A 14,278-nucleotide genomic window follows, 5' to 3' on the forward strand; every position below is an offset into this window, starting at 1 on the left:
CTCGATGAAATAATGAGTAAAGGGATAAGAGTGAGAAGCATTAATAATGAGATGGACTGCCTTCAAAAAAAAAAATAATGAGATGGACTGAAAATGATTTTTTTTATAAAAAAAAATGGGGAATATGGTTGAATAAATTAGGCTTAAAATTATATTTGTTTATATGAGACACAGGCAGTTGTCTCAATTTTGTGTGGTCTTTATTTTTGCCCATTTCACGCACTTGCTAGTTCTTATCACAACCTGCCAAAGATATATGTGGTTCATATATTACATGTATCCATTTATTTAGCTACACGATCATGACTATTTTTCCGAGAGTACTTGAAAACATAAAACTAGGTTTTAAAAATATTTATTTCATTAAAAAATTCCATTTATCCATTTATTTTATATTTCACTGGATCTTTTTGTTGATGGTATTTTTGAAGTTAGTAAATCTTTATACAAAGGATTTGTACATTATATTCAATTTATGAATGTTTAGGGTTTTTTAAAAAAAAATTATAATTATTTCGAATAATGTCTGCGTTTTGATACTTTAAGGTTGCGTTTAATTTGAGAGATGAGATTGTGCAATGATAGATTAAAAGTGATTGTTAATATAATTTAATAGGATATGAAGTAGTTATGAAAAAATAATAATATGTTTAGTTTGATGGATTAAATTTGAAATTGATTTATTTTTTTCTTTTCAACGTGTATAGATTTATAATCCCTTCTAAAATTTAGGATTAATCATTTGTAAATTTTATTATTAATGAGCTTAAAGATTTATAATAATTTTCAATTTTGCAACTAAACATAGAATTAGTCAGTATTAATTATGTTATCTCTTATTTATCAAGGGAAGTAAACGCAACCTAATAAATTGTAATGACATTGATATGATGACCACAGACTAATGATACAAAACACCGTTGTCACGCGCTCAACTTGATTAAAAAAAAAACTAGTAAATTTGGCACTTATATTATGTACGCATTAAATATTATATTTTGATATTGATTTACAGTTTATCTAGCTCAAAGATTTTATAATTGGGACGACGGCTCAAATTCAAAACATTACAAAACATAATTGTAACAATTCATTCGTCAACTGAAGAAAATTAAAACACAAAAATATATTTTAAAATTTTTTAAATAAATTTAGAATTTATATTTAGGCATATATTTATGTATGTATACATTGAATGGGGAAATTATTGTAAACAAGTGACTCAATTCAATACAACTTTGGTAGTTATGGTTGTGGTATTAATTGATCGATGAGTGGTGTGGGGTGCGTTAGGTTTTTTCTTAAATACTACGAGAATTTCTGCTGGGGATCTCAATCAATAACGCGTTATTGTATAAAAAATAACAAGCTTTTAATTTTTGAGAAAAATATCCTCACAATAAATCTTTTTCTTTTCAATTCTAGGCTTATAAGAATTTTTGTTATTTATATAATGATTAAAGTTATGATATAACGATTCATATATCTGAAATATTCATTGAGGCTCCAACTCCAAATATAAATTTCCAAAACTAAATTTAATCTCAAATTTTTAATACAAAAACATACAAGGTAATTCAATCTTCCAATGTGTTTCATATATAATTTCCATTTACAAAGATAAAAGAATGTATACAAAAATAAATTTATAACTTCAAATATAAACTGTCAAAAATAAATTAAGTTTAATAATTATAATATGATACTGATGGATTAATAAATTTCATTAATTATTTACGTTAGTATTTAATAAAAATAACTTATTTCCCCCACAAAGTTATATATGTTTATACATACACACTAGGCTGCATATGCATTGCTGTGTTTTTATTAAATTACAATTTTGGAAAATAATTTATATGTAATAGTTATTATATAAAAAATATGTGGAAAAAAAAAACCTCCAATGATTAAATGTGAGTTACTCTTTAAAATCTGAAAATAAACTAAAACAGCAATAGTAATTTTGGAATTCACTTAAAATACCAAAATTGATTATTAGAGCATCCTCACTTTATTAAATAGTAATAGTAATATATGTATATGTGTATGTGTGTGCGAGCGCATGTGTGTATGTCGTGCGTGATTTAGTAGAAACAAATTTATTTTTTAGTGTTATTTGGTCCTCTCGTTAATTTGAATGTTGAAGTGAACGAAAATTTAACATGTGATAGTCACATGATTGTATATTATCTATTTAACACATCGTTGATGTAAGTGATCATCAGATGTATATATGTATATATTATCTGATCGAAAACATTTAATTAACCCTAGCATACACCCACCATCGATGAAAGAAACGACGACGCATGAATTGAACCGTCTCATGGATTCGATAGAAATTTTGGAACACATTGGTTGTGTCTGAGCCTAGAGCAGAACGAAATTATACACCGAAGTGATTTCAGCTGAAATATTGGAAAACTACTGGACATCGAAAAGTGTATGTGTGTGCGAGTTATCTTTTGAGCATGTGAAACAAAGTGCTCCTGCATGGAAGCCGCTTTTAGAACGTGTAATAAGGAAGTGTTTGGAAGAACTTTTAGAAAGCACTTATTAGTTTTTTTCTTCACAAAATTTCAAAATTTTGTGAAAGAAATGCTTATTAGAAGTTCTACTAAACGCTGCCTAATTACTTTAGGGCAAAAACTCATATGAGACGGTCTCAAGGGTCATTTTTATGAGACGGATCTTTTGTATGAGTTATCCATTAAAAAGTATTACAATTTATGTCAAAAGTATTACTTATTATTATAAATATGGGTAGGATTGACTCGTCTCACGGATGAGACCGTCTCACAAGAGTGTTACTCTTACTTTAGATTCTGATGTTAATGGATAGACGAATGACAAGTTAGCTTGCGACGAGAATGCGACGTTATGAAATTTCTTACAGATGGAGTCAATATGACTCTACAATTAGATATTTTTACCCGAAATACATGAGATCCGAGTAATTAGCCAATTCATGTGATCAGCCAAACATTATAGTCAATGAACACTTTGCAACTCCGAAAAAGTAAACGTCATGTGTCATCAACATTAGAGACACCGATGAATATCCAATGGCAACTCTCCGACGTTGAAGTCAATGAATCATCTAAAAGAAATCTGCCTGAAGTGCTTGATATTTAAAATGAGACCTTATTCCTCGACTCAGACAGTTTGAGCAATTTATGGGCTTCACAATGGCCTAGCGAGCTTGGAAATAGACGGGCCTATTTTGGGCTTAATGACCTTAATTAGATCTCAACAAATCACCGAATAAATGCGAGACCCAAAAACAAATTATCAAATAAATGCAAGGCCCAAAGTAATTAAAACGGGTCATTACCCATCAAAACGTATATCACATTCACACACTTAACGGGTGAATCTACTAGGCAAAGAACTCTAGGTGTAATTTTTCACAATGTATGTTCGGACGAACATCTCACTTGTAAAGGAATGCAATTACATGGGGAATTTCTCTTTGTAGAATCTCCCCAGAAGTTGTTTTCTGTTTTCTGTCCAAATTTCCATAAACAAGTAGCCATTTCATGTTATGATTTCACCATTTGAGGAGTTAGAACAACCTTTTTCCTCAACATTGATACCACAAAAAGTATCCCAGAAATATCGTAATCGAATGCGCATTGAGTAGCAGATCGCTCAAAGTAGCCTAATTTCGGGTAAGAAAATAAAGCACATATTAACATGAAACAAAACAAAATCAAATCATGGTCCTCGAGTTGGAGCGAAGCAAAAACATCTCGCAGCTTGATCCTCGGGTATCATCCCCCCTCCTTTGCTCGTGTCGATTGCCTCTAGCAAGCCAACTACCTCGTCCATCCCGGGCCTTTTTTCTGGGTTCGCGTCCCAACATTTTTTCATGATGTTCACGAGAGAACTGGGGCAACACCGTGGAATTTCTGGCCGTAAATTCTACATAAATAACACCATTCCACGTCAGACTCCCCGCAATGTATATGGTATAGTATTTATCTATCGATTATACGGTTGTAATATCTTATGCAGGAAAACACATTGAGTTGCTATATGCTTACTTTCAACCACACAAATAATACATATTTCAAAAGCTATGCTCTGCAGTTTTACATAACAATTTTGACAGCATAGTCGATTTTCCAGCAGAAAGAGCGAAAAATATCACTTGAATAAATTGGTGATTGCAAAAATCAACTTCTACCTTATATAAATTCATAATTTACACTGAAATAAAATTAAATACAAAAAAAGACTTGATTTTTTTCTTTTTATCAATATGCATAGTCACAACAACGCACACGTGCACTAGGTTCTGGAAATTTTGCCCGTCGTCAGCATATATACCTTGAATTCGACATATGCTATTGAATAATTGATATTGAGCACTTCTATTTACACCACACTTCTATATATTGATACCATATTTCTACACAGTTAGAAGTAAATTTACCTGTTTAACGACTGCCGTTGTAACATCTGCAAAACTAAGATTTGAGTATGGTAGATCACAGCAATATATTTCCCATAAGCATATGCCAAAGCTATAAACGTCACACTTTCGGTTATAGGGTTTCCCATCGAGTACCTATATAGGAATTATATGAATGCCATCAGTTTCTTTTTTAGCATAACTACAGGTTGATTTATAAGGTAAAAAAGAAAAATTCAAGAACACCTCTGGAGCCATATAGCCAAGGGTTCCGGTTTCGCCAGTCATCTCTCTAGGATTTTGGGCTTCAACACGAGCGACACCAAAGTCAGCGATTTTCAATCTTCTTTGAGAGTCTAACAGCATGTTTTCAGCTTTAACATCACGATGCACGATCTTTTTTGAATGTAGATAACTTAGTCTGCAAATTTCATGAGATGGGACGAAATAAGATTTCATGATTTTCAAGAACATATAAGTTCTATAGAAACATACCCCCTCGATAGATCCAAAGCAAGTTGGACCACAATTTTCAGGGGAAGCTTCTTGGTACAGTTCTTGAACAAGAAGTTCTTCAATGTTCCTCCAGGAAGAAATTCTACAACTACACAACACGCCCTCGGTGGAAGTGTGGTGTTACCTTCCGAAGGGTTTTTAGAAGGAATCGTAAGTTGTGAAGTTCCCATTGAAGCACCGATAAACTGCAGTAATTTATCATGACTAAGAAAAATTAAGAGATCTTAATCACGACAAAGCCAAGGTTCAAGGCCAGAGGCAGACAAGCAGGAAAACATATAGGAAAACCGTCCCCTCCCTTGAAAAAAATCAAATTCCTTAATTGAGTGATTGTTCTATAAATGGAACCTCACTCTCAAATATTTGAAGTCTTATCCTTTAACCAAATTCTTTATCGCTGTTAGACTCTACAGGTCTCACGAGCCCCGTCCCTTCTTGATTAAAAGATGATCAATGGCATATACTGAATACCAAATATATTTTTCATTGTGTGTGTATGATCCAGACACAAGTGTAAAAGGTTCGAGATATTTACTTTTGTCACATTTGGGTGGTCGAGCTTCTGCCAAACAGACACCTCTTGTTTAAACGATGCTCGAAGAGCAGCGGTTTCAGCAGAGGTGGCCATGCCATCCTGTCCCCAGTCCAGCAGCTTCACTATAAAATACAAATGGAAGTACTGTATAAGAACTCTAACGAGCATGACTGAACAAAAAAACAAAGTATCATCCAAGAACAACCTCGAAAATCTTTGCAATGAAAATGGCTAAATAATCCGTAGAATACACTTTTGGAGGTAGTCCATTTCTAGGACAAGAGGCATCAAAAGGATCATTTGATCAAATACATTGACGCATCAAATTCCTATCTCATCGCTAACCAATACGGTGACACGATTTACAGAACTAAAGAACTAATATTCCAATACAGTATAGTAAATCCGTCCTCGCCCTTGTATGTTCTTTTGTTATTCCTTCGACCAAGCAATCAAAGGATAAGCACGATCCGGAAAATAGCAAGAATGAATTGATTAGGATAACAAGGTGATGAGAAAACATATGGAGATGTCACATACTCTCGCGTTAATATGTTAACAAGATTACCAGAACAGGCTAGAATGTGGATCAACGTCTACTTTGATTTCTCATCCTACTCATTCAATCAAGTAAATAACTCCAAATTTAAAACCAGCACCTATTATACCTGCAACGTCTTGATCATCATAAACGCCCCGATAAACGGTGCCATACGTCCCCTGAGCAACAAGATACCGAATCCTCAGCTTCAAAGGATCGATCTCCCATACTTCCTTCGGCCTCTGATTGCCCTGCAATTCCGTGCTTCTTGACCAAACTCGACTCAGATGCTTTTCAAGTTGAGCATCTAAGCTTTTGAGATCGATCTTATCCGCCCGAAAAATCATATCTTTACTGGTGATGCTGCCAGCACTACTGACGGACTTACCGCTCAAACTCCCGACGCCCCTCAATTTCGAGCACCCCAAGGCTCCACCCTCATTAGCCAATTTGTCGATTCTCGAAACAAGATAATCTTTTTCGCCAGTTTTTGAATCCATATCTCGAAAATTGTTCATAAAAAATCAAGGATTCAACCAAACTAAGCGATCCTATACATGGAAAAAATTAGCATTCCATCATTTGTTTTTCTTGACGAGGCATTTCATCATCTTCAATACATCACTCATAAAGAAAACCCAAAAGAACAAAAACAACAAATTTCAGATTCGATAGTCGATGAACTAAGACCAAAACCCACCAAAACAAAACCACCCTTTAAACTGAAAAACTTGCCAAAACAATTCCAAACCCAGAAATTTTAACCCAGAACCCAGATCAAAAAAAGAGGAAAACAAACAACATACCTCAACAAAACAACCCAAGAAACCGCAAAGAACCCATTAAAAATCCTTGCGCAGAATCCAAAATCTGATCCAGAAGAACACATTTCTCGCCAATACACCACATGTATACTCCTGCACAGAGAGAGAAAAGACAAGAGGTGCGGTGAAGAAGGGAGAAGAGAAAAAGGGACGAAGTATTTATCACAGAGAAGCTGGCGAAAGAATAGGCTACAATTAAGGTGATTAATCTTTCCGTAGGAACAAAAAAGACTAGATTTAGAGAGAGAAGAGAGGTGCGTTTGCCTAGGAAACAGAAAACGTACAGCTCCGTGCAACTAAATTACCTGTAACAAACACCTAAAATGAAGCAGGGTCCTCTTGTACTTTCATGTGCACAATGTTCCCGGAGCAAATTCCGGCTCCTTCATTCAATTCTCCTTCTCTGAAATACTACAACAAATCCCATCCATTTTCTTTTGCTATTATTATTCAGAAGCTTTCTTAAAAAAAACAAATCTATTTTGCTAAGTGAAGTACTTCTAGATATGTAATTTTTTTAAAAAGAAATTGTAGACAAATATTAAAAACCGAAAAGATCATGAGTCCGTTTGAATTTTGTAAAGATTTTTTAAAATAAGTGCTTTTTTAAAAAAACTCTTTTTTGACTTAAAAAAGTGTTTTTTTAAGCACTTATTTGGTCATCCAAACATCTTATTAGCTGAAAAATCACTTTTTTAATTAAAAAAATGATTTTTTGGCCTGACTATCAAAATCTTGGTTCAAAGAAAATTTTGTTTCGAAATATATTATTTCACGTCTCTATCTTGAGCTTATTATATTTATCGTTCCTTTCGGTTATGTAAATATGATTAGCTATTAGCTAATGTTCGATTGTTCGTTAACACGTGATGCATGCATGAGTATGAATTATAGACCTTAATGAAATATAGTTATTAATTGTGGTAAGGATATTTTTGGAATTTGTGTGTTACATTATGACATATATATAATTTGTCAAAATCATCTCATTATTTAAAAAATAGTAGAATACCAGAGATAGATAACCTTTTAAATAATATATCTACACAAGTTAGAATATGTAATTTATTTATATGTTAGAACACAAATGACATTTTACATTATTAAGTTTTGATGGTTGAATATGATAAGATCATTGCGCACAATATTAAAGATCTATTATTATCTTCCCGTTGAGTTCTAATTACCCTTAGATGTACTCTTAGACATTGTTTTTAAAATAATATTGGATCGATTAGTTCAACCTGGAACTAGTGACGGGTCTAGTATGTACCATGTTTTTAAACCGTTTTAGCATTTAAACTGATCAAGAATAGGTCGGACCGAACTTTAAACCAGTTCGATCGGTTCACCATTTTTTTAAAAATTCTTAGAATTTGATATAATTTTACTTTTGTTTATATATGTGTGTGTGTGTGATGGTTTGGATTTTGAAAATTTGTTAAATATATTATCTATACTATATATAAAGAATCTGTCAATTAGGCAAAATAGGACACCGTACATTTTAAATTTTGGAAAATTTCTTATATTTATATGCACATTTAAGATCTTTAAATTTTAAATATATTTTTAATTATTATATTATATTACATAACACTCTTTCGATCCGATTGATTGGATCGGTTGGACCGTTGTGTAGGGTTAACCAATTCAATTGCTACATTGGTTATGAAACCACTGATACATACATATGTATACTATTATTTAGATTTTAAATGTTGATATATATATTTTTGTATTATTTATATAAATATTTAAGATTTTTAAAATTAAAATTTGATATTTGCTATATTATATCATTATTTTACATAAGATAACCAGTCCGACCGTTTGGTTGAATTTTGTTTTTAAGATCGGTCAGTTCGATTACCGATTTAGTTAGAAAAAAAGTTCTCTCGAAATAAATACAATGATAAATAAAAGAAAATAACTACGTATTAATCCCACGTGTCCAAAAAAATTTAGACCCTTGAATAGAATCTGGTTAACAACCATCATCTTCAAATAAGGAACTAAATCAGGTCTGGTAGGATTACATGGGAACCGGAATCGGATAGACAGACATACTCCCCACGAAAAGGTTCGAGGCATTTATGAAATTATATATATTATATATGTCGGAAAATTTTATGGAATTTCCGGTTTTAATAAAATATTAATTTATGGGAGAAAAATATATTCCTTCTCCTGAAAGATAGTGTCGACTAGTAGTGTAAACAAACAAACTCAACTGAAATATTTTGAAAATACGACAGTAATCATCTCTCTCTATATTATGTAAATACAATATATTCAAAATGGCATATGTATAATGAATTATTAATTATATTCCTCTATTAAGTACCCACACAAGTCTAGCATGTACTTAACTCTTTGTATCTTCCATGCTCCACATGTTGAAAAATATCCGACCAAATAAAACAAAATATATAATTAATAACAGCCCAAAAAACGAGTATGACACAAGAAGAATGTGGTTCATGTGACACGATTGCATTATGTGAGGCCTAATTTGTTCTATTAAGAAATGGATTTGAATTTAACTCTATTTTAAAAATTAATTTAAGGAAGAAGGATTGTCTTTGTCAATATATTAAACTCTCAAGATATTTATCTAATCGATGTGGGACATAATTAACACGTCAACATGTTGAAATCTCAATCGGAGGAAAATAAGTTGCCTTATGTGACCGCCTCTTATCATCAAACTCTTATCTTTATTTGAATCTCATGTCCAACCGGAAAACAATAGTTAATTTAATTCGGGACTCCACGCTTATAATTTTTATCATAAAATTATGGGAAATAACTTTTTTTTGGTCAATTAATATTTTCTATTCAGGTTTTGGTCTACTAAGTTTTCAAATGATGGTTAGTTTATTATTTTTGGCATTCAGAACTAGTCGTCGGAGTGCTGATCTAACACTAGAAAATGCTAACATGACATCAAAAAATATTGATTTGATATTGAAAATTTTTTAATTGTCTGATGTCATAATGACAGAAATCGGAATAAAATAGTTGAAAAGTAAAGTTTGCCTCTTAAAATTTAAAACTAAAGTTTGACAATATAATGGATCAAAACAAAAAAATTGGACAAGTTCGTGAACTAAAAAAAAGTTATTTTCCACCTTAAAAAAAAAAGTTATTTTCCCTATTATAATTATATTAGGTGTCATGTGATACGGTCTCACGGATTTAAATCCACGAGATGGATCGACTCGACTCATATCTATAATAAAAAAATAATACTTTAATTTGGGCATAAAAGTAATATTTTTTATGGGTTGGATTGAACATGAAATCTATATTACAAATTGACTCGTGAGACCGTTTCATTCGAGTTTTTGTGTATTAATTATGCCCTATAAAATAGTTAGATCTCTAATATAACTGATCGCAACTCATTGGAATAATAGGTTTTATTATCAAAATCGTAACGTATTATCCCTTTGAAAAGAATCATAACAGATTACAACATGATAATTTTATTATTATTATTATTATTATTATTTTTTAACGACGTGAAAACCCGCAGCTCTTTGATGTGGGTAAATCGTTGGGCTAATACAATAACCTACAACTCTTTGATATGGATAAACCGCAGGAAAACTGCAATAACCTACACACTATGCTAATCAAGTAAATAACATTGATTTCAAAATCTTATCTTATTGAGTTGTCCGTATGAATGTTGACACAAGGAGATCGTTCAAGTGGTGTTTAAAAATTAAAGATGTGATTCAAATTTGATGGCTGGAGCTTGGAATTCGATCTTTTTTTTTTTGGCAATCATATCATGTTATTAGTTGCAAACATAATTTAAATTCTTACAAAATCAATGTGATGGATACCAGTTTAAAAATAAATAAAATTAATTAAGATTTTCTCAAATGGGCCAAGGGCCTCCTAAGAAAAAATTGATTATTCTCCTTAGGCTTAAGAACATGGGCTTAATGAAAAAGCTAAATACACTTTAGTTTTTGTGAGTACATATTTTGAGTAGATCGCTGATTTGAGCGTCGGAAGGTTTTCGTCGAGCATCCTCGGCGCCTCTAACCTCATTTTGTGACGCATGTAACGACCTTAATTTTATTGAATTGGATACGCGATGAGCAGTTGGTTTTCTAAAGCTGTTGTTTACTCTAATTAACTGAGTACGTGGAGAATTTTCGGTAACAAGATTTCGTACAGCATCACAATCTGAAATTCATCTCAACCATGTTGTTTTCACTATAAGATGGAAAATAAAACAAAGCACCCACATTTCCTTTTAAACTCCTTTTATTTTGTTTTAACCTTTCCCACAGTTTGTTCTTTGTAATAATTTTCTTTTTTGGGGCTTTTTAGTGCATAAAGCCCATTGGTTAATTAATTCCATCAGCCTCTGTTCTCGATTCTATTTTTTTGCATATTACCAAAGGTTGGGGTGCTTCAAGGAAAATGAGGTCCAAGGTGAAATTAAGATATTTTTTCATTAATAATTTAATCAATTTCTACTATAAAAGTATGAATGATGTCATGATGGACAAAGTTTTTCATCGTTAATTTATAACTTTGCCCTCAAATTGTATATGGATCAAAAAATATGTGTGGGCAATAATCTATTTCTATTCTACTATAAAAGTATGAATGATGAGTAAAGTTTTTCATTGTGAATTTATAATTTTGCCCTCAAATTGTATATGGATCAAAAAAATATGTGTGGGCAATAATGGAAAAATGAGGTAAAAAACAAGGACAAAAAGGGATTAGAATTTTAGTCATCTTTAATGAAAAATTTATTGCACCATGAGTAATGGAGGTGTATTTATTATCATTTATATTCAATTATCATCTTAAAATTAATTTTTTTATAGTCAATGTGTAATATATAATATAAAATTTTACAAATAATATTTGGCCACAATATTTTTATATTTTCAAATATTTTACTTTTAATATATTTGTTTGACACAAATTTTTTTAAGTATAAATATTGCAACAAAAAAAAATATTAGTTATTTTTATTGTGATAATGAGAAATAGGGTTAATAATTTCAATAATAATAAAGAGGTTATAACATAATAGTTTATTAATTGATTGTAATAGAGAGAACTTTACAAATTCAATATGATGTTTTGAAAATAAATTAAAATAAATTATATTACAATAGTATAAAGGGTTAACTTTACAAATTTTTTTAAAAAAAAAAACTTTACAAATTCAATAACACTCTCTTCGATCAATACTTATTATTGTCTTATTTATATCAATCCATTTAATTATAACATTTTTATCAATATTTTGGACATTAAATGACATGTTATTTTAAGTTGATATCAATCTTGTGCCTTGTTTTTTACTATAATTTAATTTGGAAAAATGAGTTAAAATATTTTTATTTTGTCAAATATTTTTATTTTTTTATATATTTGTTTGAAACAAATTTTATTTTTTACTGTAATTTAATTTGGAGAAATGAGGTAAAATATTTTTATATTGTCAAATATTTTAATTTATCATATATTTGTTTGGTACAAAATTTTCTAAATGTAAATATTGCAAAACAATAGTTATTTTTATTGTGATATTAAGAAATAGGTTAATAATTCAATAATAATAAAGTGACTATATCAAAATAGTTTTTTAATTCATTGTATTTATATTAAAATAGTATATATAGAACTTTACAGTTTCAATATGATGTTTTGAAAATAAATTAAAATAAATTATATTACAATATTATATAGGGTTAACTTTACAAATTTTCTTTAAAAAAAACTTTGCAAACTTAATATGATGCTCTCTTTGATCAATAGTTATCATTGTCTTATTTATATTAATACATTTAATTATAACATTTCTCTCAATATTTTTGACATCGAATGACATGTTATTTTAATTGGATATCAATCTTGCCTCCATTTTTTTTTACTATAATTTAATTTAAAGAGTTAAGTACAAAATTAATAGAATAACATACGTACAAATAAAAAATATATAAAAAATTTAAATAATATTCTACGTTATTTAGTAATTTTAATTATTAATTTTCATTCTAAATTTTACCATTTTAAATAATTTGTAAGTTTTCTTTAATTTTTTACCGTAAAAAAATTGAATGTTTCAAGTATAATATTGATAACTTACAATCACTTTTAAGTTATACAAATTTTATTATTACTCATACATGATTATTAGTTGATAATATGATATTATTGATAGTATTCAGAGTAAATGAAAAATTTTAATGTAAAAATTATTTAAATTTTTTCATACCTCTTTGTTATGTTATGTTATGTTATGTTATGTATATAATTAAATGATTATTAATTACTGAAATTAATTATTATTAAGATTTAAGTAGAATAAAAATTTAATTATATTAATTATTTTTTAATAATATCTTCTCACCATATTACACATAAATTAACTTTTAGAGAGAGAGCTGGTCTTTTCGTTTTATTAACCATTCACTCATATGTTATATTATATATAATAAAATCAATGACGTATATTAAAGTGATATTGGAAATTTAATAGAGTTAAATATATAATTGTTCTACTCATAAATATTTCACTTGGTTTAATTTATTATTTATTTTTTTAAATTGTTAGTTTGTTTACAAATATACTACATTAGTTTAATAAAATTTGTTAAAAATAATGATTTAATTATAAATTATTAGTAAGTTAATTAAGATGCTAACTTTAATTATGTTAATTAACTAAGATTCTTATTATATCCTCATTCTAAATTTTATCATTTTTAAAAAGTTCTTTGTTTGATTTTTTTTTACCAATTAAAAAATTTATGTATCAATTGTAATACAGATAACTAATAAACACTTTAAAATTATAGAGATTCATTATAACTTATGTCTCTCTATGGTTATAAGTCCATAACTTGAAATTATCATTTGTATTTAAATTGGATTTAAAAAGTTAGTGTAATATTTGAGAAATTTGCTTTGTTGGTCCTCTATTTTTTAGATTTCAGTTTTAGTCCGATATTTTTTTTATTTTTTGTTGTTGTTGCAATTTATCTTTTTTTCGATGTGGTGCTTATGTGACATTTAATGCAGTGTTATTGTATAGCTAACTTGTATAGTGTTACACATGCATTTTCGAGGAAAAATGACTGAAATTGCCAAAAATCGGAACATGCAAGACTAAAACTGAATTATGAAAACATAGAGGACTGAAAACGCAAAGTGACAATCATACAGGACCAAAATTACAGTTTTTGCAAAATAATTTTTCAAATATCTTTTTACCATGTTATGTATATAATTAGTGAGTTAATTAATTGAAAAAATTATATATTATGATTTAAGTGGGATAAAAAATAATTTAAATAAATAAATGATTTTCCATATCTTCTCATCATATTGCATATAAATTGAATGTAAGAGAACATTCGTCTTTTGATTTTATTATTTATTCACTCATATGT

The 14,278-nt window shown here is 29.4% G+C and overlaps 1 protein-coding gene across 1 annotated transcript; it reads right to left on the minus strand.

Annotated features, from left to right (window-relative positions):
• Positions 1-3,523: 3,523 nt before the first annotated feature.
• On the minus strand, positions 3,524-7,279 carry LOC140884476 (serine/threonine-protein kinase 52-like). Its single transcript, XM_073291253.1, has 8 exons — positions 7,142-7,279; positions 6,819-6,929; positions 6,140-6,563; positions 5,472-5,593; positions 4,916-5,121; positions 4,667-4,841; positions 4,442-4,576; positions 3,524-3,927 (listed from the first exon to the last, which is right to left on the minus strand). Exons 3-8 carry the CDS (start codon positions 6,528-6,530, stop codon positions 3,721-3,723), a joined length of 1,236 nt encoding a protein of 411 aa, XP_073147354.1. The 5' UTR covers positions 6,531-6,563; positions 6,819-6,929; positions 7,142-7,279; the 3' UTR covers positions 3,524-3,720.
• Between the last annotated feature and the right edge of the window lie 6,999 nt (positions 7,280-14,278).

Source organism: Henckelia pumila, chromosome 1 (genome assembly GCF_033568475.1).
Source record: "Henckelia pumila isolate YLH828 chromosome 1, ASM3356847v2, whole genome shotgun sequence".
Classification (NCBI taxonomy): Eukaryota; Viridiplantae; Streptophyta; class Magnoliopsida; order Lamiales; family Gesneriaceae; genus Henckelia; species Henckelia pumila.